Source organism: Siphateles boraxobius, unplaced genomic scaffold, assembly GCF_051911475.1.
Source record: "Siphateles boraxobius isolate OS27281-9 unplaced genomic scaffold, OSU_SipBor_1 33, whole genome shotgun sequence".
Classification (NCBI taxonomy): Eukaryota; Metazoa; Chordata; class Actinopteri; order Cypriniformes; family Leuciscidae; genus Siphateles; species Siphateles boraxobius.
Window position 1 is genome coordinate 2172098 of NW_027508953.1, and position 24814 is coordinate 2196911.

Genomic DNA, 24814 nt, shown 5'->3' on the forward strand with positions numbered 1-24814 from the left:
AACTTTAGTATTTTCTGCAAGTCTGAGCACAGTTTAAGACATCATTGAAATCTTTTCTCAACCTCTAGAAGAGACGAATATGACTCTTTTTCTCAGGAGTCATATTTTGCTTTCCATTTAATCTCATTATTATCTAGGAGAAACATTTGCAATATTTAAGAGATTTCATTTGTGAATTTTCTGCATGGTTTAACTGCATGTCTAGACGAACAGCGCTCTAAAAGCAGAATAATTCGAGTATTCATATGTTCACACTCGGGTTAAAACTGGTTTTATTCTGGGAATTATGGGATGCTGCAGTGTTAATATTCTAAGAGCACATTAAAATGAGGTTTGGGCTGTCACAGAGATGAATGACAGTTCAGTACAGAAATGAGAAAAACAAGTGAAGTGACGAAGAAATGAATCTGTGGTCTCAATAACACTCGTTTTCTCCCATGCTCCTTTGCTACAAACACACACACTTGGGCACAAACAGGCAGAAACACTCAGAGTCCGAATGCAGCAAACACGTAGCATTAAAACAATACTGTGTCTCAAAACAGACCCTTGTTCTCAATGTAGCAACGAGGTGGTGTCACTTTAGCAATACGAGAAAATTTACAACACTTCGTGACGGCTGGTCACTGGCCGTTGCTAGGCAACAGCTCCCTTTTTTCTCCCCCACTGCGGCAAACCGCGCTGTTGCCTGAACTACTGTAACAGAAGGTCTGATCACGATCTAGGATATAAACTCCTGCTTCTAAACTATATTAATTCTATATGTTATGAAAACAATATTTAGCAGTATTTCCAGGAAGCTTGTTGCAAAAAAAAAAAAAACCTCAATGGTCAAAAAATCCTCACAAGACTGCGGCTAAATATAACATAACCTACATATTACATATTATATCTCAGCAAAAAGTGCACTTTGAGTGGTCATCCCTAATGACAGGGAAAAAAAGAGCAGACCATGAGCTACACAGTTGCCATGCGGTGTACAATGCTGTTATTATGTTGATTTATACACATCTGCATAGCTACAGTTTTGCTGACTTATCACTGGTACTTTCTGCTGTATGTGGATGTCAGCATTCTAGAAAACCCATTATTTCCCTGGAGAGAAACTTAAAATAAGGGTATGTTCAGAATAACTACCATACTACCACTACTATCTCTGCAGGTTCTAGCATTTATACTGTGCATAGTATGCTATTATCCATTTGCATAGAATATCAAGATAGAATACTACTTTAGCTGTGTATATAATGAAATGTGCTTAAACTGACCTTCCATTTGCAGAATGATGAGTGTTATGATTTTTAACCTTCTTTAACCTAAGTCTTTAATTTAATTGGACCAACAAGAGTGGACTAAAAATGTGGAAAATATCTGTTACATAAACATACTGATAAAATGTAGCATACTACTGTTTGTGAGTTTTTAGAATTGCATAATGCTATACTGTTTCATTGCTATAGTAAAACGTTCTCACGTATTAGTGAGTTGTGGAACATTTTGTTTAATTTGAGGCCACAATATAGTCACCCCCCCCCCCGTATGTTATGTTTGGCTCCATACATAAGAGACTTCTTTTAAACAAATTTTAAACAATCTGCCTGACCCCAGACTTTGAACAGTAATGTAGTAATTTTTGAACTCACCCCAATTATTGCACGCACACACACACACACACACCATAAGAGCGAGGAGCGTTAAGTGGATTTGGAATGAGCAATAAATTCTGTTACATTCCAATCCTTAGTATACAGTGTATAATGAGCAGTGTCCAGTAAGCAGTACGCAAGTATTATAATCTGAACACAGCCAGATACATTTTACGTATACTTAACTATTGCATAGCATATCTTATTTATATGAATCGATCGATCCATTGAACTGATTAAAATCAGATTAGTCAATTAAAGTGGCACATACTATATTATGTATCCTAACTTAGTTACCAGACCACTGTTTTATGAACACTGATAAATAATCAGCCTTTCAAATCACACACTCAGGTTAAAAAACCCACCACCAGCACCACGACCCACACCACAGACTGAAAATGATGACTGCAACACAAAAATAAGAAAGAAATGAAATACAAATAGATATTTCCACCACTTACTGGACCACAGATAAATAACCATCACAGACTATGATGCAACAATGTGAGCGCTGATCAAAAAAGTGCACGGCAGTAGAGATTACCCACGATGCAACACAAGAACGAGGGGTTGTGGGGTGGGGAAGTGAATAAGAAAGGTGTGAGAATGACCATCGATCACCAGGCACAGGCACAGGCAAGCAGGCCGCCAGAAATGAGCAAATCAAAAGTAGTTCATGACAAAACACAACTGAAGAACCAAAAAAAAAACCAGACGGAGGGTTTGGAGGGAGGTGAAACGCGGGAGCCGCTCCGTTCTTACTTCTGCAGGGCGAGTTCCAGAGCGTGGCCGAGGACTTGGACAGCCTGTTGTTAATCACAGGCTCCGTCTGCCGCGGCAGGTTGACCGTGGAGGCCGAGCATCTGCCTGCAGAACGCAACACAGACAGCAGAGCGTTCATACTGACCCCGTGAGTGACAGCGGGACGGGGCGCACAGCTGGAGCTCTTGATGGGACATGCAGACTGCAGGAGGGAGAGCTGGAGGAGGCGGGGCACTCTTGCATCAACTTCTGATCAAGTAAGATGACCGTACATTTAAGATGTACATTCAATTCCATACAATGCTAACAACCATTCTTATAGGGTGACTAAGTTTTAGGCATATGAATGCTGACCAATGTAGTTAAATATTTAGATAAACTACTGTTCAAAAGTTTGGGTCGGTAAGATTTTTTTGTTTTTGTAAGAAGTCTGTTATGCTCACCAAGGCTGCATCTATTTGATAGTAAAATACAGTCAAAATAGTAATTTTGTAAAATAAAAAAAAATTACAATTTAAAATAATCATTTAATTTTATTATTATTATTTTTTTAATTTTAAAATAAAACATATTTTAAAATGTAATTTATTCCTGTGATGCAAAGCTGAATTTTCAGCATCATTACTCCAGTCTTCATTGTCACATGATTCTTCAGAAATCATTCTAATATGATGATTTGCTGCTCAAGAAACATTTATGAATATTATCAATCTGGAAAACAGTTGTGCTGATTAATATTTTTCTGGAAACCTTGATACTTATTTTGTTTAATAGAAAGTTCAATAAACAGCATTTATTTGAAATAGAATCTTTTGTAACATTTTGTCACTTTTTTTAAATCAATTTAATGCAACCTTTCTTTAAAATTCTTACCGAGCCCAAACTCTTTAACAGTAGTGTAAACCAGACTATCCAGGTAAATCAGCACTATCCTACTGATAAGACCAGCATTATCACCAATAAGTGTTTTTTATGGATGATGTTTTCTACCATGGCATCCTGGTGTCCACAACCAGCTTAACCATAAAAAACATGTTGGTCATCCATCATTACCAACTCCAACCAGCATACTTGAAATTTATAAGTCTGATCTGGTCTTTTCAACAGGGTAGAACTGTAGAAAGTGATCCAACATGATCCAACACACTGGTCACTGACGACACTTCAACATTTAATACGAGGAAAAAGAATAGACTTCTTATCATTTGTTATAATCACACAATGTCATTCATACAGTAGACACATCAACGCCCATCAATGTGATGTTAAAATCCCACACTAACATCTCTTTTAACCTCTTTGGTCTAATAATATGGAGAAAATCACATCTTAGCAAAAGAAAGAGATGATATCACAGTCATTTGCCTACATACATCCATCACAGCAACGACAACACCAGAAAAATGGTTTTAAAGAATATAAACCATACAAAAACCATAGTAAAATAAAAATAAACCATAAAAATGATGTTGATGCCAATGACTAGCAAGTTTTTGTCGGTGAAACCATCATAAGATGATTTTCCTCCCTCACTTTTTGATGTCTATTTGAACTTAAAATGGATCAACAAAATCATAACCAGATGGTGACGCCTATTAACCATCTACCGCAGTAAAATCTCAGCACTCAAACTGACTGACACAGAACAAACACTGCTGAAGTCAAAAACAATATTGTGTCAACATAAGTTCATATCAGGTTCTCTTCTACTTCCTGAGTATTGTTTTAGATGGATATAATGACTCTAGTTTGTCTTCTTAAGTTGTATGAGACTGCGAAGTTTAACTAACAACACTTACTCTCTCTGCGGGAGGTCTGGTTCAATCCGCCGGCCCATGACCACCTCTGCTGACGGATCTCAGCCCACGTTTTTTTGGTTGACCTCTTTATGGCGGATTCATACCTTTCCTGCGGGGAAAAAGATGATCACAAGGATGAACCCTATTTTGGTTACTTTTTTCACCTAATAAGAATCTGAATCACTTATATACCTGGTACAGAAATTAATTCGGTAGTTCATCAAATTTGAACTATCGACTTTTGAATTTGAGACCTAACAAGCTTTGCATTGAGCATTATGTTTGCAGCTGGTTTGTCCTCCCACAGCCCTCCCTTCCTGAGCACATGGCGTCTCCACACCTTATTCTTCTCCAGTTTCTGCCTCTGTTTCTCCTCCAGCAGAGCTCTTCGTTTCTCTGTCTTCAGTCGTTGTTCCTCCAACTTCCTCCTCCGCTCTTCCAACTGGCTCTCGCGCAAACGCCGTGCCTTCTCCTCCTTCTCCAGCCACTGAGCTTTCTTCGCCGCTGACAAAGAGAAGAGAGAGAGTTTTTGGGTGATGCTGACTATTGCTTCTTATGTCAATTTCTGTCAGAGTTAACAATTACATGTCAATTAAGAATCATTTTAACAGCGAAAGTTCTCAGATCTTTGGCTAACGTTCTGGTGAGGTTCTTTCACAAATACGGACAAACATCATTTAAGTTACGTTACAGTAAAAGAACGTCTGTTCAATGTTATCTGGTCTTTAATAATGTTCTAAAAACATTAGCAAAAAACATTGTTTATGTTAATGAACCTTTTTCTTGAAACGTTTTAGTTGGATGTTCGTTTCTACATGAACATTTATGTGTAACATTCCCATAATGTTTGTGAAATAATAAAATGTTCTCTTAATGTTCATTTAACCGATATTTTTTTTTACTTAATGGGAACATTAGTAATTGTTCTTAGAACATAATTTTTGCTTCAGCAAAGGTCTTAATTTATCAAACATCTCATTAGTGTCTAGTAGAAATTAGTTAAATATGATAAATATCTCATATGTGAATATCTTATCTATGGTTATTTGGAAATCAGAACTGATTGTTTTACGTTCATTTAACATTAATAATCATTCACAAGTGTTCACATTTCACCCATAGCTGTTGATTTAATCACCACTGAATACTTTTTATATTTTTAAATCAGTGCTTAAGGGAAAAAAAAAACTGCTAATAAAACAGCCTTTTTCTCTGTGTGTTCAGCAGTTTGACTTCAAAACAATTAAAAACCAATCAAAGCTCCTTATTTAAAACCCCAAGCACGCTGAGCGGCAGCTGGATGCATTCTGCTCACAGGCCCGATTTAAGGAACACACGAGACATCACACTGTGGAATTTCCTGTTTTTCAGTCCCTCAACCATAACTAAGTCTACACACACACAGCAGTCCAGATGGGATTTGAGTTGAGGAATACAAACACAAGGGAACTGCTTCCATTCACAACATTGCTTTAGATCCATGTGGGGCGACCCACTGTATTTACTTTACCCTGTTTCATTTCAAAAGCACGTCCGCTTTTTACCACAGGAAATGCAGTGACTCAGTAATGAGATGAGCTGTGATTCACACAAAAGCTATATGTGAATGAGAAGCACTGAAGAACACAATTTGATTGTACACAAACATGACAAAAAATCTGAACATGTGTCTGTATTTTGTTGATTAACATCTTTTTAGACAGGTAAAGTAAAAGAAGTACCATGGTAATGTGTCAGTTAGCTGTTTGCACAGGGTACTTTGGTAATGCCTTTTTTGACAGACAGACAGACAGACAGACAGACAGACAGATAGATAGATAGATAGATAGATAGATAGATAGATAGATAGATAGATAGATAGATAGATAGATAGATAGATAGATAGATAGATAGATAGATAGATAGATAGATAGATAGATAGATAGATACACATTTATTCGCATTACCTTATTTATTTATATTGCTTTTATTACTACATAAAAATATAGTATCACAAATTTCAGATTCACAAATTTATTTTAACATTAAATAACAGTCTCTTATGCAGACTATTTAAAACTGTGTGGCAGAGATGTGGTTTGTGCTCCGAATAAGTAGACTTACTCTAAATCCAATTAAATAAAACCCTTCAGTCCTTTATAAATGATATAACAATTCTGTTTTATATCCTTCAAAATAAGATGATCTCAGCCTTCACTTTAAACCACTGGTCTCAGCTGCAGTGAACCGCTAGCGAGCTAAGCACACTCACTAATCCTATTAGTTTCATATATGCAATGTGACAGTGCGACTGCACAGAAAAATAGATTTTATTCTCAGTGCAATTCAATGAAGCAACAATCCGGCATTACAACGCCTGCTTCATTCTAACAGCTAAGCTACAGGTTTATATCTTTGTATACACAGCATATGTCAAGCTAAGATGTTTCGTCCCAAACTATAATAAACCCTTTATGTAAAGCCTACAGCTGTGGTGCATGACTTGTCGACCCGATAAACAGCTGGCTTGAGGTTTATCTGAGTCTCTCCAGCTGAAAGTGAGCTGATAGCCAAGCAGGCTAATCATGCTAACAGCAAAAGTAATTACAGCTAATCTGAGAGAGAGGCGCATGGCTAAATGAACTGTAATGATGGCACATTTTTCACCCTGTGCCTGCAGGGATCCATCAGATAGTTAAAATTGGAGAATACGAGACACATGCGTTGATTTATGAAAGCTGCTGCGCATGGGAATGATGAAATATACACGTATTCATAATCATTTGTAGCACGGGATGGCTTATGTTCTTGAGCTACTGCTATAGATGTTAAAAATAATGGGTAGTTTCTTGTAACTGAGCATAAACTCTGTTAAATGCATAATCATAAGAAACAGGGGAAACACAACAATAGGAAAACAATAGGAAGAACATAACAACAGGGAAAAAAGATAAGCAAAGTATTATTGTGCATATGATGTATATTTAATATACTATTCCTTAACCATAATGATTTATGAAATTGTGGACAAAGAAAATTGGACACAACCAAATGAGAAAAACAAAAAGCACAGACTCAAAGAGCACAGGACATGAAATGAATGGAAACGATCCACTTAATCAAATAATTGATCCTGTGACGTATCTTACCTTGCTCCTGGGTTCGCTGGTCTGCAGCAGTAAACACAAATCACAAGCACATCTGTCAGTCACATCAGTTTGTACTTTACATGATGCTGCTGACTTCACCGAACATCATTAGAAACCAGTTGGCTTTGTATTGGCAGCTAAACTGTTTCACATGGGAATAGTGTATAATTGAGTTAACTATTATTTGGCTTCCCTCTGTAGTCTCAAATGTCTCTAATTATATATATTTTGATGTACTTCAATCACTACTAGATAGATGTTTTGTGTGGTATAACCACATCATTAGATCTAAAGGGCAGGACAGAAGTTGTGTTTATAAAGCCTCACCCAGATATTTGGCCCGTTCCTCTCGACGCTTTTTGGCCTGTTTCTGTCGTTGCTCCGAACTCATCCCATCTGTTGAGAAAAAGGTAGATTAAGCTTTAAAATGTACTTTTCATAGCTTTCAAATTACATTAAATTGGACAATGACATAAGAAAATCGTGTGCAAATAGTTGTAGAGATACAAAATTTTCAAGTGTCAATACCCATGAGGTTTGGGGTAAAAAAAAAACTCTTTGTTTAAAATGTTAAATATTGTACATATTATAAATGTATATTATAAATATAATATTTGAAACATACAATATTCTTATATTATTATATATATCAAAAAGTAATGATTTTTTTTTTCAAAGTTATAAACGATAGAACAACTGAGCACACATGGCGCCGAGTATGGCTGCCGTGTCTCTCGCGCCTCCACAACCACGCAGCTTTTTAGTTATTTTATTATACTTTTTCTTAACATATGTATGTAAAGTTGTTAGCCTGCTAGCTTGTGACAGAGATACTTTATTAGAAATTCGAGACTCAACGATCAACCGCCCCATTCAGGAGTATATTTATATTGACCCACTGGTTGCATTAACAGAGGAATACCCATATACCAACTCAGCGGCGAGACCAAGGAAAAGACGCAACAAACGTTGAAAAAGAGGACGCAGGGCAGGGATACTTGTGAGACTTAGGCGGCGAGCAACCCGACCTCCACTCCCCAGTATATTGCTGGCAAATGTTCAGTCTCTGGATAAGCCCACGAATTCTCCGTGTTTCGGGCGGACAGATCAGCTGACCTCTCGGGGAAGAGGAAAGGCGGTGGTGTCTGTTTCCTTACCACCAATGCGTGGTGTAATCCGGATAGTATACATCCCATAAAACAATTTTGCTCACCTGACGTGGAATACTTAATGCTGCTGTGTAGACCATTCTGGCTGCCGAGGGAGTTTACGGCCATCGTTTTAACAGCAGTCTATATTCAACCACAGGCAAATACGGAGAGCGCACTGAAAGAACTGTATAACTCCATCGCTAACGTTGAAGACAAATATCCTGAGGCAGCTTCCATCCTGCTCGGAGATTTTAATCAAGCTTCCTTGAGTAAGGTACTGGCAAAATATTTGCAGCATATTCATTTCAAAACTCGCGGAAGTAAAACTTTAGATCACTGCTATTCTCCCTTACGCAATGCTTACAAACCCCTCCTCCGGCCATCGTTCGGGAAGTCGGAACACGCCTCTATTTTGCTGCTGCCAGCCTATAAGCATAAGTTACAGCAGACAGCGCCCATCATGAGGTCAATTCCCCGTTGGTCCGACCAATCGGATGCTGAGCTCCAGGACTGTTTTGAGACTGTGGATTGGGAAGTGTGTTGGAAGGCGACTGCTGATATTCATGAATATCCCGACGTGGTGATGTGCTTTATACTAAAGTGTTTTGAAGACATTGTCCCTATGCAATCAGTCCATGTTTTTCCCAATCCAAAAGCATGGCTTGATCACTCTGTAAGACTAGCCCTCACTGTAAGAGACAAAGCCTTTTCTTCTGGGAACTCGGAGGAGAAGAAAATAGCTCAATACAACCTGCGTAAGGCAATTAAGCTGGCTAAGAGGCAATATAAGGAAAAAATTGAGAAACAGCTGAGTGAAAACGATTCACGCAGGGTATGGCAGGGTATACATTCCATATCGGACCTTAAGGCAAGACCTAGTAGTACAACTAATGTCTTGCCTACACTGACCGATGAGCTGAATCTTTTTTATGCCCGGTTTGAAACCACCAACACGACCCCCCAGAGTAGTCCCGCCAGCAGTGCAAACACTCCCAATAACACACTAAGGACATTCTACATCACAGAGGGTGATGTGCGACGTGTATTTGAACGAGTGAACATCCGAAAAGCGGCTGGGCCGGATGGGATTCCTGGCCGAGTGATTAGAACTTGCGCATCACAACTTGCAGGTGTGTTTTTGGACATTTTCAATCGTTGTCGGTCTCTCTGTATTTCCCTCTTGCTTTAAATCATCTGCAATAGTGCCAATTCCCAAGAAGACTAAAATCATGTGTCTAAATGATTGGCGGCCTGTTGCCCTCACTCCGATAGTGAGCAAATGCTTTGAACGCCTTATAAGAGATTACATCTGCACTCTTGTTCCAAAAACTTTGGATCACCATCAGTTTGCCTATCGAGAAAATAGATCCACAGAGGATGCTATATCCACAGTACTCCACAACACACTTACCCACCTGGAAAATGAAAACTCATATGTCAGAATACTTTTTATTGACTATAGTTCGGCATTTAATACAATAATCCCATCTAGACTGGTCACAAAACTCAGCAGCCTAGGTTTTCCATCAGACCTCTGCAATCTCATCCTGGACTTCCTAAGTAACCGGCGTTAGGTGGTTAGGATGGGGTCCATCACCTCTGCTCCTCTAAAGCACCCCAAGGCTATGTGCTTAGTCCTCTTCTTTACTCACTATACACATATGATTGTACACCATTACACTCGTCAAACCTCATTATCAAGTACGCTGATGATACCATGGCAGTGGGCCTGATTAGAGGTGATAACGAGTTGTTGAACAGGGAGGAAGTGGAGAATCTGGTACAATGGTCAGGATAACAATTTGTCAATAAATGTGGCAAAAACGAAAGAGATGGTGGTGGACTTCAGGAAGAAGAAGAAAGCTGAACTGATTCCGCTGATGATTCATGGGAATGCTGTGGAAAGGGTGAGCTGTTTTAAGTTCCTTGGGATCAACATCACCAATAACCTCACCTGGGACCTACACACCACAGGAATAGTGGGGAAGGCCCAGCAACGCCTGTTCCACCTTAGGCGTCTGAGGAAATTTGGCATGGGCCCCAATGTTCTCTGTGTTTTTTATCGAGGCACAATTGAGAGTGTCCTCACAGGGGCCATCACCTCCTGGTATGGCAACTGGACAATAAACAGCTGCAGAGCAATACAAAGAGTGGTCAAAACTGCTCAGAAAATATGCGGCTGTAAGCTTGCACCTATAGCAGACCTATATCAGGAGAGGTGCAAGAAGAAGGCCCAAAGGATTGTCAATGACCCCAGCCACCCTAACAGCAACCTTTGCCAGCGACTTCCCTCTGGCAAGCGCTACTGCAGTCTGAGAGCAAAAACTTGCAGACTTAGAGACTAATTTTTTCATCAAGCTATTAGGCTTCTTAACAGTAGATATACTTTTATTTACTTACCACAATAATGTACTGTATTCTAATTATTGTGAGCAGTTTTTAAAATGTATTGTTGTTGTTGCTGAGGTGTGTGTGTGTGTGTGTGTGTGTGTGTGTGTGTGTGTGTGTGTGTGTGTGTGTGTGTGTGTGTGTGTGTGTGTGTGTGTGTGTGTGTGTGTGTGTGTGTGTTTGTATGTGTGTGTGTTTTTTTAACGTATGGATATAAGTATTCTAAACTGCTGCTGGTTAGGGGGGGGGGGGGGGACCTAGGACTTTTGCTCTTGCATTGTATGTAAATATGATATGAGAGGCAACTTCAATAAAATAAATTAACATACAATTTAGGTAAATAGTGCATCAATTATTCAAGTAAACATTCACATATATAATATGTGAAATATCTTTAATCTTTGCTTGATTGTTAGATATCATATATTAATGCTGACACAGTGTTGTCACATTTGGCAGGAAAGCAGACCTGTAATTTAAATTAGCTGAATTTTATTTTATTGATAAATGGCCATATAAAGGTACAGTAACGAAAACCTGTGTGATTCTAATGATTAGAGAGAAGATTGAAGAAGTAGCATAAATGACGACATTCTAAGTAAACTTTTTTTGAGTAAAATGCTTCAAAAAGTGTAAAGTATGGTGCTTTTAATCTGATGAGAGCTGGTCGACACGATACCTAAGACATATGCTGAGTATTTGGTCTGTCAATCTCCCCTCTCTTCTTCATTTCTCTTTCCTGGTAAATTAGAGGCTTGTAACTGACATTTTCCATTTTCTTCCTGGCCTCAGGAGTGAGCTGATTCAATCAAGATAAGAGTGACTCTGGGTCTTTAACAGCAGAGATGGTTTACAGCATTGAAGAGAAATGTGCCGAGTCACTGAGTCTCAGGTAAAGGATGCTCAATTCAATTAAGACGCATACAACAGTGTTTCATCGATGCATTCTTCTTGTTAAGCACGTCCTCCTTGTAATTAAATATATATGCAACTCTTTCCCAGTGAATCGGACTGTTGCTATGGCAACCGGTCTGCCCCCCCGCTCACCATCAAAAGGACTTTACTAAGGCTTATACACTCGAGACTGTTCGAGAACACTCAGCGAACCTTCCCCAAACTAACACACACCCCAAGGTTCGCTCCCTACTTTGATGCACGGCCATGCCGGGTTTCCACGTCTCGCCCTCTTCACAAACAATGACTTGGCTTGATGCCACGACCGTCTGATTAGGACGAAATTAGAAGGGTCTTTTTAAAGTCAGTCTGATGGATGTTCACACGCGTGAGGTCTACAATGCTGAGAATGTATAGATGGGTTCCTCGAATACGTTTTCTCTTTTATTCTTCTGTTCATCCTTCTACTATATGATTTTTGTAAATAAATGAGTCAAAGTGGTAGTTGCGTAGACTGTCAATTGAGGGACAGAAAGCTCTCAGATTTCATCAAAAAGATCTTAATTTGTGTTTTGAATATGAAGGAAAGTCTTATGGGTTTGGAACGACATGAGGGCAATTAATGACAGAGTTTTCATTTTTGGGTGAACTGTCCCATTCACAATCACCCACACGTGGCGACCATTGTAAGTCCACAAGACCGTAATGCATATGAATCGGATATGTGTGGACATATCCAATAAACCAATACCAGATAGCTAATGAAACACAGTGTTTGAGACACCTTCTCAGTACCTTTTTTTGCCGGTGGGTTGGGACTGGATCCGGGTGAGCTGACTCTTGCATCAGATCTGATTGGTTCTGTTTTTGAAGGAGGGTCTGTTATGAAGGATGAGTCTGTGACCGTTGTGTCGTCAGCTTTCAGGATCTCACTGTCCAGCTCATTCTCATTCTGAAGAGTGCCACTCGTCTCTGGAGGAGATGTGAGAACTGAGAGAAAGAGAAAAAAAGAAAATTATTTACAATGAAGATGTAAAACAGAATTAGCTGGAAACAATGCACTTTCAGCTAATCTTAGCCTGATATCAGACAGTCTGAATACAAGAACTTCAGCAAGAACTTCAAAAGGAATTAAAGGAATTAATTCTGAAAGGAATTAAAACTACAATCATGCTTTAAAAATTAACTAAAGATCTACCAGGGTAACAATAGTTTCCATCATAATTGATGCACTTTTCAACCTTGACACTGTTATTGAATTTAATTTAATTTAATAATATCACTGTTGTCTTCTAGCTGCTTTATAACTTAACTGAATTGGTTTAATAATTGATGAACTTTGAAAAATTGACACTGTTAATGAACTGAACTAAACCAACATTGAACTAAGTTGAGCTGAATAATGACACTATTGTCTTAGAGCCGCATTACAGCTGAATCTAAAGACGTTTTTATAATCAAAATTTGCAATATTAACACTTTTATTTTCCTGTTTATTACAGTGAAGCTGCTTTGAAACAATCAGTATTGCATAAAGCGCTATATAAATGTGACTTGACTATCATCATTATCATAAAAACAATAATATATATATATATATATATATATATATATATATATTTATTTATTTATGTATAATTATTATTACATTATTTTATTATTGATATTAACATTTTTATGTACCGTAATAATATTAATTTTTTTCAATTTCTTGAAAAATGACGGAAAGGGAAAAAAATATTTTAGCAAATTTACTAAGCTTTTTGTTAATGCTTTAGAATAAAGAAAGACCCAAATGAATTATTGTTTTTGTGTGTTGCTGGGTATTCTGGGTGTTTGATAGAATTAATGGCCGGTAGGTGCTAGGTGGTTTCTTACTAGCCAAGTCAAAAAAGCCCTCCCTGATATTTTGGTCTCTTTACATTTACATTTATTCATTTAGCTGACGCTTTTATCCAAAGCGACTTACAATTGCTATATATGTCAGAGGTCGCAAGCCTCTGGAGCAACTAGGGGTTAAGTGTCTTGCTCAGGGACACATTGGTGTCCCACAGTGGATTCGAACACGGGTCTCTCACACCAAAGGCATGTGCCTTATCCACTGCACCATCACCACCCACCTCTCTTGTGTCCCTCCTTAAATCTCCGTGAGACGTTGTTAGATGTTACATCATCTACAAACTGTGCAAAGCAGTAATCATGCAGATGCTGAAACTATGGTTACCATCATCAGGATATATATTATAGAACGTCATGATTTTGAGCATAATTCCCTGACGACTACAGAGCAATTTTAAGGACTTGTGTGTATCAACAAAGAATTTGCAGGAATGTTAATACAGTATTTTGTATGTGTCCAGCATGCAGACAGTATCAGATTTCACCTAGATTCACTGTGCAGAAATGATCTCTGCTTTCTCGCTAATAAAACACTTCAACTCCATTAATTGGGCATTAACATCCAGTTCACACTTTACTCATACGTAAAATAAGCTGTGATCTCCCTCCCACAGGATTTTCACAGGAGAAACACAGCAGAGAATCATTAGCCTCTTGTGTATCTCTTTTCTCTGAATATAAAGGTGTGGATGAGACCTAGAGGAATCACTCGCTACACTAATGTCAATATCAGCATTATCAACATGCACTAGCCAAGCCACTTCATAGGGTCTTTAACCTCGAGGCTACACCTTTCAACATAGTGATTTCATTAGTTAAAAGCAAGTCTTAAACCCTCCCCCATCCGCACCATAATGGATTTAGTGGCTTCTGGAGGATTAACCGAATGCTATACTGTAGAAATACACGACTGCAGCTCAGATGAGTTTGCATAATCGTAACATGAATGTAATTAAATAACAGGATCAGTAGTGACTGCTCATATAACAGCTGACTAAATATGTTTATTGTCTTAATGTCAGATGCAGAAAAGAGCTTCAGACACATTGAAGGTCCGCTGGTGTAGTGAGACCCTCTGGAGAGGATATTTGAAGGGCAATTAAAGAGCTGGCGGTCTCGAGTCAACAGCTTCATCTCGGTTTCAAACAGACAGTATATGTAACATAAAAGGAATTGCTAAAAAGTCATTTTCATTTGTTACACGGCTGAATGATGGGTACATGAAGAAACCATTTTAAAAAGCATCAAACGCTTCTATATCATGATCAGTATTGGGGGTAGAGCATTAAAAGTAATGTGAGTTACATAATCAGATTGCTTTTTTCAAATAACTTAAAGTAACGCATTACTTTTAAATTTACAACAAAATATCAGTTTTTTGTTTTCCCATTTATTGACTGACACATATCCTTTCCCCATGTTGAGAGGTGTGAGAGTGAGCACGCATTTACTCATCTCACTCGCACAAAAACTATTCTTCGGCCATCCAGAATGGTTTGTTCGAGCTGCGTCCTCTACTGTACAGACGTGAATTTGCACAAACCCAGTCCAGGGGAGAAAAGTAACGTAAAAGTTACGTAACGCATTCATAAAAGTAACTAAGTAACACAGTTAGTTACTTTTCTAGGTAGTAATGGAATACTGTAATTGTCACGATTCATGAGTTCGCTGTTTTCTTCATGTCTCGTGTCATTGTTGTTGTGTGTGTGTGAGTGGGCGTGGCCGCTCGTGCCACTGATCAGCGTGCCAGCTGATCTCGTTCCCTGCACCAGCTGCTGCCAATTCACTCACCTATAAAGACTCAACACACTCTCCTCTCTTTGTCAGATCGTTGGTTTGGTGTTCTCTGTGTCGTGCTTCGTGTTCCTGTCGCAGTCTGTTCCAGTTGAGTTCCTGTTCGGTGTCTTCGTGTCCTGTCTCGTCTGGATGTCCATCTGCACTGGATTCACCATCACCCGCACCGGTATCACCACCACCTGCACGCTGACCACTGAGTCCCTGCGCCACCATCTGCAGTGTTCCTCGTGATTGTCTTTGTGTCTTCTGACCATTAATAAAAGAGTCAACTTGCATTTGCTTCCGTCCAGTTCTTGTGACAGAACGATCTGACCTACAGTGGAAGCAGCAGGGGAAACAGCCTCTTCCTTGGAAGACTTCATCAAGACCTGCATGGCGCGGATGGATTCCCAGGAGAGGAATACTAATGAATCGGGTCGAGCTATTCAAGCTCTTGTGGCGCAGGTGTCCGAGCTCACCCAGCGATTCCAACTGATGCAAGCTCCCACTGCGCCACCCACACCAGCCGTTCCTCTCGTACCACCAGAGAGCGCCTCCCAGTCAGAGCCCCGCTTACCTGTTCCTGAGTCCTACAACGGTGAGCCGAACTTTTGCAGAGCATTCCTAACTCGCTGTTCGATGCACTTCTCTTTGCAGCCCAGGACCTTTGCCAGTGAACGCAGTAAGGTCGCGTTCGTGCTCACTCTTCTGACTGGGAAGGCAGCGCTATGGGGAACGGCGGTGTGGGAGAACCAAGACTCGTGCTGTAACTCGTTCCAGACACTCGCCGCCGAGATGAGAAGAGTTTTTGACCGTGCGGTCGCGGGAAGAGAGGCGGCCCGGATTCTAGCAGACCTCAAGCAAGGTGAAGGATCTGTATCTGATTACTCTATCGAGTTCCGGACCTTGGCGGCAGAGTGTCAGTGGAACGAGGAGGCGCAGTGGGATATGTTCCTGCATGGGCTGGCTGACCGCGTCCAGAGAGAGATTTATGCCCTGGACTTACCTACTACCCTCAATGGGCTGATCGAGTTGGCACTCCGTGTGGACTCCCGACTCTCCAGAGTCGAATCTCGGAGGTTACCCGCACGGGTATCTGGAGCGGCGGAGACTTCGCGAGCCAGCGGCGGGGACGCGGTCAGCCCCGTCTACGATCACGAGCCCATGCAGGTCGGGCGAGCTCGGCTTTCCCGGGAGGAGAAGGAGAGGCGGAGGTCCCAGGGCCTTTGCCTTTACTGTGGTGCAGCAGGACATTTTGCTTTCAACTGCCCGGTAAAAGGCCAAGCCCGGCAGTAAACCTGAGGCTACTGTCGGGTGGGATCTCCGCCGAGAAGACCTCATCAACATCAACGCTCCTCCCGGTAAGACTCAGGTGGTCCGTTCACTCTCACGACTGTCAAGCACTACTGGACTCTGGGGCTGAAGGTAACTTCATGGACCACACTTTTGCACTCAGGATTCAGGTTCCCCTTCTACCCCTCAGTCACACCATCGCAGTGCACGCGATTAACGGACAAACACTCCCTACCATCTCTTATACCTCTGGACCCCTCACACTCAGCGTATCCGGCAACCATTCCGAAACCATCTCTTTTTATATCTTGGACTCCCCCCTGGCACCCATTGTTTTAGGTCATCCCTGGCTCCTCAAACACAATCCCAAAATAGACTGGCAGCAGAGATCAGTGTCTGAATGGAGCAATAAATGTCATGAGTCCTGTCTTGTGTCTGCTTGTCCGTCTGTTTCTGTTTGTACGTTTCAGGAGGAAGCAGCGGACTTGTCAAGCGTGCCCACGGAGTACCTAGACCTGAAGGAGGTGTTCAGTAAGTCTCGTGCTGCTTCTCTCCCTCCGCATCGTCCCTATGACTGTGCTATAGAGTTATTGCCAGGTACGTCTCCGCCTAAAGGCAAGTTATATTCACTTTCTGTCCCAGAGAGGGAGGCTATGGAGAAATATATTTCTGATTCTCTAGCAGCGGGGTTCATCCGTCCCTCCTCTTCTCCAGCGGGGGCGGGGTTCTTTTTTGTGGGGAAGAAGGATGGGTCTTTGCGACCTTGTATTGACTACCGGGGGCTGAACAACATCACGGTAAAGAATACTTATCCTTTGCCGTTGATGTCTTCAGCCTTCGAGAGGTTGCAAGGAGCATCTATCTTCACAAGGTTGGATTTACGTAATGCCTATCATTTGGTCCGCATCAGGAGGGGGGATGAATGGAAGACTGCTTTTAATACCCCCAGGGGGCACTTTGAATACTTGGTCATGCCTTTCGGCTTGTCCAACTCCCCAGCGGTCTTCCAGGCACTCGTCAATGACGTGCTGCGAGATATGGTCGACCAATTCATATATGTCTACCTGGATGACATATTGATTTTTTCTTCTTCTCTCCAGGAACACGTGCAGCACGTTCGACGAGTGCTTCAGAGACTGCTAGAGAATGGGCTTTTTGTCAAGGCGGAGAAATGCGCTTTTCATGCACAGTCTGTTCCTTTCCTTGGGTACATTGTGTCGTCTGAGGGAGTGCGTATGGATCCTGAGAAGGTTAAGGCTGTGGTAGATTGGCCAAGTCCAGATTCCCGTAAGGCCCTACAGAGGTTTTTGGGGTTCGCCAATTTTTACCGACGATTTATTCGCAATTTCAGCCAACTAGCCTCGCCTCTGACCGCCTTGACCTCTCCCAGAACGGCGTTCAGGTGGTCAGACGCAGCGGAAGCTGCGTTTGCCAAACTGAAAGGCCGCTTTGTTTCAGCCCCCATCCTGGTTACCCCTGATTCATCACGTCAGTTTGTGGTGGAGGTCGATGCGTCAGAGGTGGGGGTAGGTGCAGTACTATCCCAACGCTCTCTCACAGACGACAAGATGCACCCATGCGCGTTTTTGTCCCATCGATTATCCCCTGCCGAACGTAACTATGATATTGGTAATAGAGAGTTGTTGGCAGTCAAATTGGCATTGGAGGAATGGCGCCACTGGTTAGAAGGGTCGGGGGTACCTTTTGTCGTCTGGACAGACCATAAGAATTTGGAATATATCAGAACTGCTAAAAGATTGAACTCTAGGCAGGCTCGGTGGGCACTTTTTTTCGGACGTTTTGACTTTTCTCTCTCGTACCGCCCGGGCTCCAAAAACATCAAGCCCGATTCTTTATCGCGCATTTTTGACCGTTCCGATCGCCCGTCTACTCCCGAGAGCATTTTTCCAGAGACTCTAATTATCTCTACTCTCACATGGGAGGTCGAATCGAAGGTCAAGACGGCCTTACAAGGGGTAACGCCTCCGGTCGGTTGCCCACCGAACCGTTTATTTGTGCCAGAGGAATTACGGTCCGACGTTGTTCAGTGGGGGCATTGTTCCAATGTGGCTTGTCATCCAGGAGTTAGCCGCACTACATCTTTAGTCAAGCAACGATTTTGGTGGCCTCGTATGGCTCGCGACGTTCACAGTTTTGTTTTGGCTTGCTCAGTTTGTGCCACTGGTAAGACTTCCAATCGACCCCCAGATGGGCTCCTTCAACCGCTGCCGGTTCCTTCGAGACCCTGGTCCCACATCGCTCTAGATTTCGTCACCGCCCTCCCACCCTCTCAGGGTAACACGGTAGTTTTAACCGTGGTGGACCGGTTCTCGAAGGCGGCCCACTTTATTCCCTTGCCCAAATTGCCCTCAGCCAAGGAAACAGCGGTAACAGTCGTTAACCACGTCTTTCGGTTACATGGCCTCCCGACAGACGTGGTTTCCGACAGAGGTCCCCAATTTGTGTCCAAATTTTGGCAAGAATTTTGTAGATTACTGGGTGCGACTGTTAGTTTGTCCTCAGGGTTTCATCCCCAGAGCAATGGCCAAACTGAGAGAGCCAACCAAGATTTGGAGAGAACGTTGCGATGTATGGTTTCCAAGAATCCTTCCTCATGGAGCCAACAACTGTCTATGGTGGAGTACGCCCACAATTCATTACCAGTATCATCCACGGGCCTATCTCCGTTTGAGTGTAGCATAGGGTACCAGCCACCAATTTTTCCTAGTCTGGAACCCGAGGTCGCGGTTCCCTCCGCTCACGCCTTTGTCCAGAGGTGTCATCGCACTTGGACTAGAGCCCGAGAGACTCTACTCCAAGTGGGAGCGCGCACCAAGGCCAAGGCTGATCGCCACCGGCGGAGGCCTCCCGTATACGTCGTCGGTTCCAAAGTGTGGCTTTCTACCAAGAACATTCCTCTCCGCTCCGTCTCGAATAAGCTTGCTCCCAAATTCATTGGTCCGTTTACTGTCACCAAAATCATTAGTCCGGTGGCAGTCCGCCTCAATCTTCCTCCAGTGTACAGGAGAATTCATCCCGTGTTTCATGTATCCAAAATTAAGCCCGTTTTTCGTTCTCGTATTAATCCGCCTGTCCCGGTTCCCCCACCGCCGCGACTCGTAGACGGGGAGACCACATATTCGGTTTATCGTATTCTGGACTCAAGGCGGAGGGGACGCGGGTTCCAGTACTTGGTGGACTGGGAGGGTTACGGTCCGGAGGAGAGAAGTTGGGTGCCTGCTAGAGACATTCTGGATCACTCCCTTATTGATGATTACAATCGACAGGTAAGGGAGTCTGGGGACGCCAGGAGGCGTCCCTAGGAGGGGGGGTACTGTCACGATTCATGAGTTCGCTGTTTTCTTCATGTCTCGTGTCATTGTTGTTGTGTGTGTGTGAGTGGGCGTGGCCGCTCGTGCCACTGATCAGCGTGCCAGCTGATCTCGTTCCCTGCACCAGCTGCTGCCAATTCACTCACCTATAAAGACTCAACACACTCTCCTCTCTTTGTCAGATCGTTGGTTTGGTGTTCTCTGTGTCGTGCTTCGTGTTCCTGTCGCAGTCTGTTCCAGTTGAGTTCCTGTTCGGTGTCTTCGTGTCCTGTCTCGTCTGGATGTCCATCTGCACTGGATTCACCATCACCCGCACCGGTATCACCACCACCTGCACGCTGACCACTGAGTCCCTGCGCCACCATCTGCAGTGTTCCTCGTGATTGTCTTTGTGTCTTCTGACCATTAATAAAAGAGTCAACTTGCATTTGCTTCCGTCCAGTTCTTGTGACAGTAATGCATTACTTTTAGAGGTAGCTTTCCCCAATACTGATCATGTTCAATGTCTAATTTTTGAGCTGCACCAAAATAATAGCTTATATCAGGGTTTTCCATGAGGAAGAACTGCAAGTAGCAAGTAGAACCATTTTTGTGACATATTTCTAAGTGAAAATGGATATTCAACAAGAAAAAATGTTGGATCATAAAAAGTAAACATTGAAAACCAGAACTGATCAGGAATCGTTCACAAAAAATATATATAAATAAAATAACTTGAAATATTAATTATGCAAATTAAATGAAAGACTTAGATAAGCAAATAAAAATTTACTAAATGAAAAAAATGTATTGTAGTCAAAGCCGATAGTCTTGTGGGCAACACTCAGACAAGCTTCAGGCGTCCCAAGTTCAAGTACTGGTTTATGGGCATCTGCTGAACCCATCCCTTCTCTCTCCTACTTATATTCTATTTTATATTGTCCTATCCCAAAAACACACAAAAAAATGAAATAACTAATTTAAAAATTTACCGCTGATCTTGTGTCAATCATATCTATTGTGTCACACCAAGTCCAAAATCATTATTTAAATGTTAAACAGTTGACTAGCATCTTGACCTCTGACCTCACAGGGTAAACATGAGGTCAGAGAGGATCTAAACATCCTGTTTCGATTTGAGGACACGTCTGTGTTTCTCCAGTTGTTTCTGAGGTGGATGAGTTTTGCGTCTTTGTGCAGCTGTCGTCTTATTAGGGCAGACCTCATGACAGGAAGACACAAAGCTCGACTGCGTACAGAAGCAACTGCTGTTTAGAAGTGGAAAGAGACAATCGCTGAGCTTTGCTTCTGTAAATAACTCAGAGTAAAACATATGCCATAAAATAAAGTGCAGCGTCAGCAATTCGACACTTTACAAACATTTAGCCACACATCAAAGTCCAAGGATAAGTGCCGGCTTCCCCTCCGTGCTCTTTTTAGAGGGAGTCAAGTTCCCATGTTCAGTCTGTAAAGGTTAGCAGCAGGGCAACGTCTCACCATCGAGACCAGGGGGACAAACTGTCTGCGTTAACAAAGAAACCCCATCTGTCCCGGGAAAGACACAGAAAGTGTGCCATTTTTCTTCTGCTTAGAAACAGATACGCTCACACTAATCAGATGCTAAATTACTCTAATTTGGAGATGGAATTAATTAGTACTTCACAGAAACAATTAGGCTGGTACATAAACCATGTTAGATATGAGATACTATAAGCAGACACTGATTTGTTATCAGAAAAACACGGACGGAGATATAATGTATCAGGAAATGTTCAGGATGCCTACTGATCGCCAAAGTCAATCTTTCAAATCTTCCTCATGAAAACAAGTGCAGCCTCTTTAGTTATGATTTCCAATGATGCGTTTAGACCTGCTAGACTTACACAAAATGAGCGCAATTACCTACCATATATTTAAAGTGCACATAGTGGGTAATGTTAGAGCCATAACTACATTAATAATTTTGTAATATTTTTCATTATATTAAGAGTGATTATGTTTTTTGATAAATGCATATTTTGTGTTATTTGAATTATATCGCGAGATTTTGACTAGTTTTACATGCTACGTGTAATATGTAATACATGTAATAATTTGAAGAAGAATAAGGAAGAAGCAAGGGTTGGTGCTAGACAGTCTTTTGACCGTGAAAAGGATCGAATTCATGTTATTGGAATGTGAATAAGTGTATAATCTTTTTAGGTGTTTGATTTCTCTTAAAATGTAACCTGACAACGAAAAAGTAAAGTTTACAAGACAAGTTATGGATTCACGCGTCAAATCCTTTGTGCTACACCCTTGTGGAAATGAGTGAAATGGCTCAATATACATTGGGAAATAATTTTGATTGGGATTTGATAGGATAGTAAAAGTTGGGATATGATATTATTTGAAAAAATATATATGAATTTTTATATATATATATAAAAGCCTTATTATTGAAAACTGAATTATTGAAAACTTAATGCACAACCTGAGGTGGCGATGGCAGTTCAACAGCACTGTGGTATAATGATTATAATGTGCTAATTATAATGGTTAATGGTTGGCTTATTCACCCAGCATAGCAACAGTAACAAATACGAAACTTCACAAGATGCACTGGAGGAAAATGCAGGAAAGAGGTTGATACCAAAGTTTTGTGAGCTTGAAAAAGAAAGAAAAACATTGCATGTGATCCAGAGATGAGACAATGTTTGGGCAAAGGGACAAAGAGATAAAAACAGCAGTAAAACCCGAGACTAAAGCATACAGAGGGTTTAGGACGTGTCTGGGCAGATCATCTGAGATGCAGCAAAGGAAAACCTCATTACAGTGACGAGAGGTCTGGCATTTGTGGCAAAAAAGAGAAAGATCTCACTGACCTAACTGGCTTTGTGTTGGAATACATTTAGTGTTTCAGAGAAAAGGCCAGAAGGACGATAATGTGATAATGTGATTCTTAGTCACAGCAGAGGGCATCACTGCCTCAGCAGACCTGACCGCAGTGAGCTAAACACACACACACACACCTGCGTATGAGTATAAAAGTTCACGTGACAGGCAGACACTGATCTGTCAGGTCCACTGCAGCCCGATCGAGTTTCACCTCTAGCTCACAGTAAAAATAGACGCCACAATCCCTCATCAGCCATAAAAGGAGCTAAAACTTTCTAAAATATAAAAAATATATAGTAAACAAGCAAATGCAATGAGATGAAAACTGTTCATGCAAACTCACCACCATGATAGGGTGTTGTGGGTGGTTGCCAGGGTGTTGCTATGCAGTTGCTAAGTTGTTGCTAAATTAGATTGGTTGTGTGTTGCTATAAGTAGGTGGCAAGGTTATTATTGTTAACTATAAAACTGCTAAAACCATTTTTGTTAAGTTAAATAAAGCTGAAATAAAATAAATTATAATGGAGAAAAGTTCAACTGAACAAAATTAAGTTGCAGTACTAAAATTACTAAATGGAAATAAATAATGAAGCTGAACTGAAATCAAAATAAGAACTCAAATAAAAATTTTAAATAAAAAAGATATATTTAAAAATTATTATCAAACGATAACAATAATAGAAAATCTAATAAGGACAAAAGCACATAACAAAATTACTACATATCAAAAAAAAAATGAAAATATAAAAATAAAAGATAATGCAAAGTATTAATAAAAACAATAATATATGGCTAAGGTCCCTCCTTCATTGTCCGTCGATTTTATTCCACCAGACAAAAAGCACAAGTCTGAAAACTAAAAGCAGACATTTTCTAAACAGGCACCACAAAATACTTCTTAGTAAACGTTTTTGACATATTAGTGTTCACTATTGTTCCTAGGTGCAAGAATTCAAAGAGTTATCTTTGGTTCTGTCAGTTTCGTGAGACGTTTCTCCTAAAATTCCATAGGAGAATAAAAATTTAAATTAGACAACTAATTAAATACAGGAACAGCATAGGGCTTTAAAATGCTTTAAATTTATGAAAAATGTTTGCGATCATAAAATCAATTAAAACTGGGTACAATTTGAGATCCCTTCAGAAACTCTAGTGAAGACACATCCATTTGATCTCCATTTAATCTCACTCCTATCTAGAGGAAAAAATCAACACATTAACAAGATCCTATTCGTGTTTTTTTCCTTTCCTACACGTGGTTATCTCTGAAAACCCTGACGCTGTAAATACACAGCTGTAAAAGCACTCAGTTCTGTGTTTTTTGAACTAGTGTGAAGGGCTTTACAGACACAATGGTGTGAAGTGGGTCAGCGGCCCGTCCGTGGCAGAGGGAAGAGCACAAGGCTCGGGGGATCTGGGTCAGTCGGACCTCAGGCATGTGTGGCATGCGTCTCTACAGTCTGTGTGGATGGCAACAGAACACAACATGGCACTCGACCGTCAGAGCGCAGCGGCGAGCTAAACAAGGACAGAGAGACACTGAGAATATTTCTTCTACTGTTTACACTTGAGAATGCCACAAAAGACTTGTTGCTAATAATTTAATTGTAAGTGTCCTGCAGCTGATAAACTTCATTTCAATCTTTCCACATGGATCATTCTCAGGAAACGCTGTCATTTTTGCCTTTGTCATTTGTGTCACAGTGACTTAAAGGTATAGTAGGTAGAAATCCACAAAAATACTTTTTGTCAAAATTTGTTTAAACTGTCTTTATATATCAATGCATAATTAAAATGTAAGTACTCTGGAAAAGAAATGATAAAAATCGAGTGTCTGTAGTCCTCTTAGGACTACAATAAACACAGCTCATTATCCCATTATCTCCC

At 41.0% G+C, this 24814-nt stretch overlaps 1 protein-coding gene across 4 annotated transcripts in view; it reads right to left on the reverse strand.

The window, feature by feature from the left end:
- The window catches only part of LOC143701569 (uncharacterized), a 58358-nt gene that overhangs the window by 12419 nt on the left and 21125 nt on the right, over window positions 1-24814 (reverse strand). The window contains exons 2-7 of one of the 4 annotated variants that reach the window (XM_077194958.1): window positions 12567-12761; window positions 7666-7734; window positions 7339-7359; window positions 4551-4714; window positions 4211-4319; window positions 2412-2516 (exon numbers count right to left, since the gene is read on the reverse strand). In XM_077194958.1, the coding sequence (XP_077051073.1) occupies window positions 2412-2516; window positions 4211-4319; window positions 4551-4714; window positions 7339-7359; window positions 7666-7734; window positions 12567-12761 (663 nt within the window). The remainder of the gene's footprint in view (window positions 1-2411; window positions 2517-4210; window positions 4320-4550; window positions 4715-7338; window positions 7360-7665; window positions 7735-12566; window positions 12762-24814) is intronic. The other 3 variants (XM_077194959.1, XM_077194960.1, XM_077194961.1) reach the window with 3 other exon arrangements.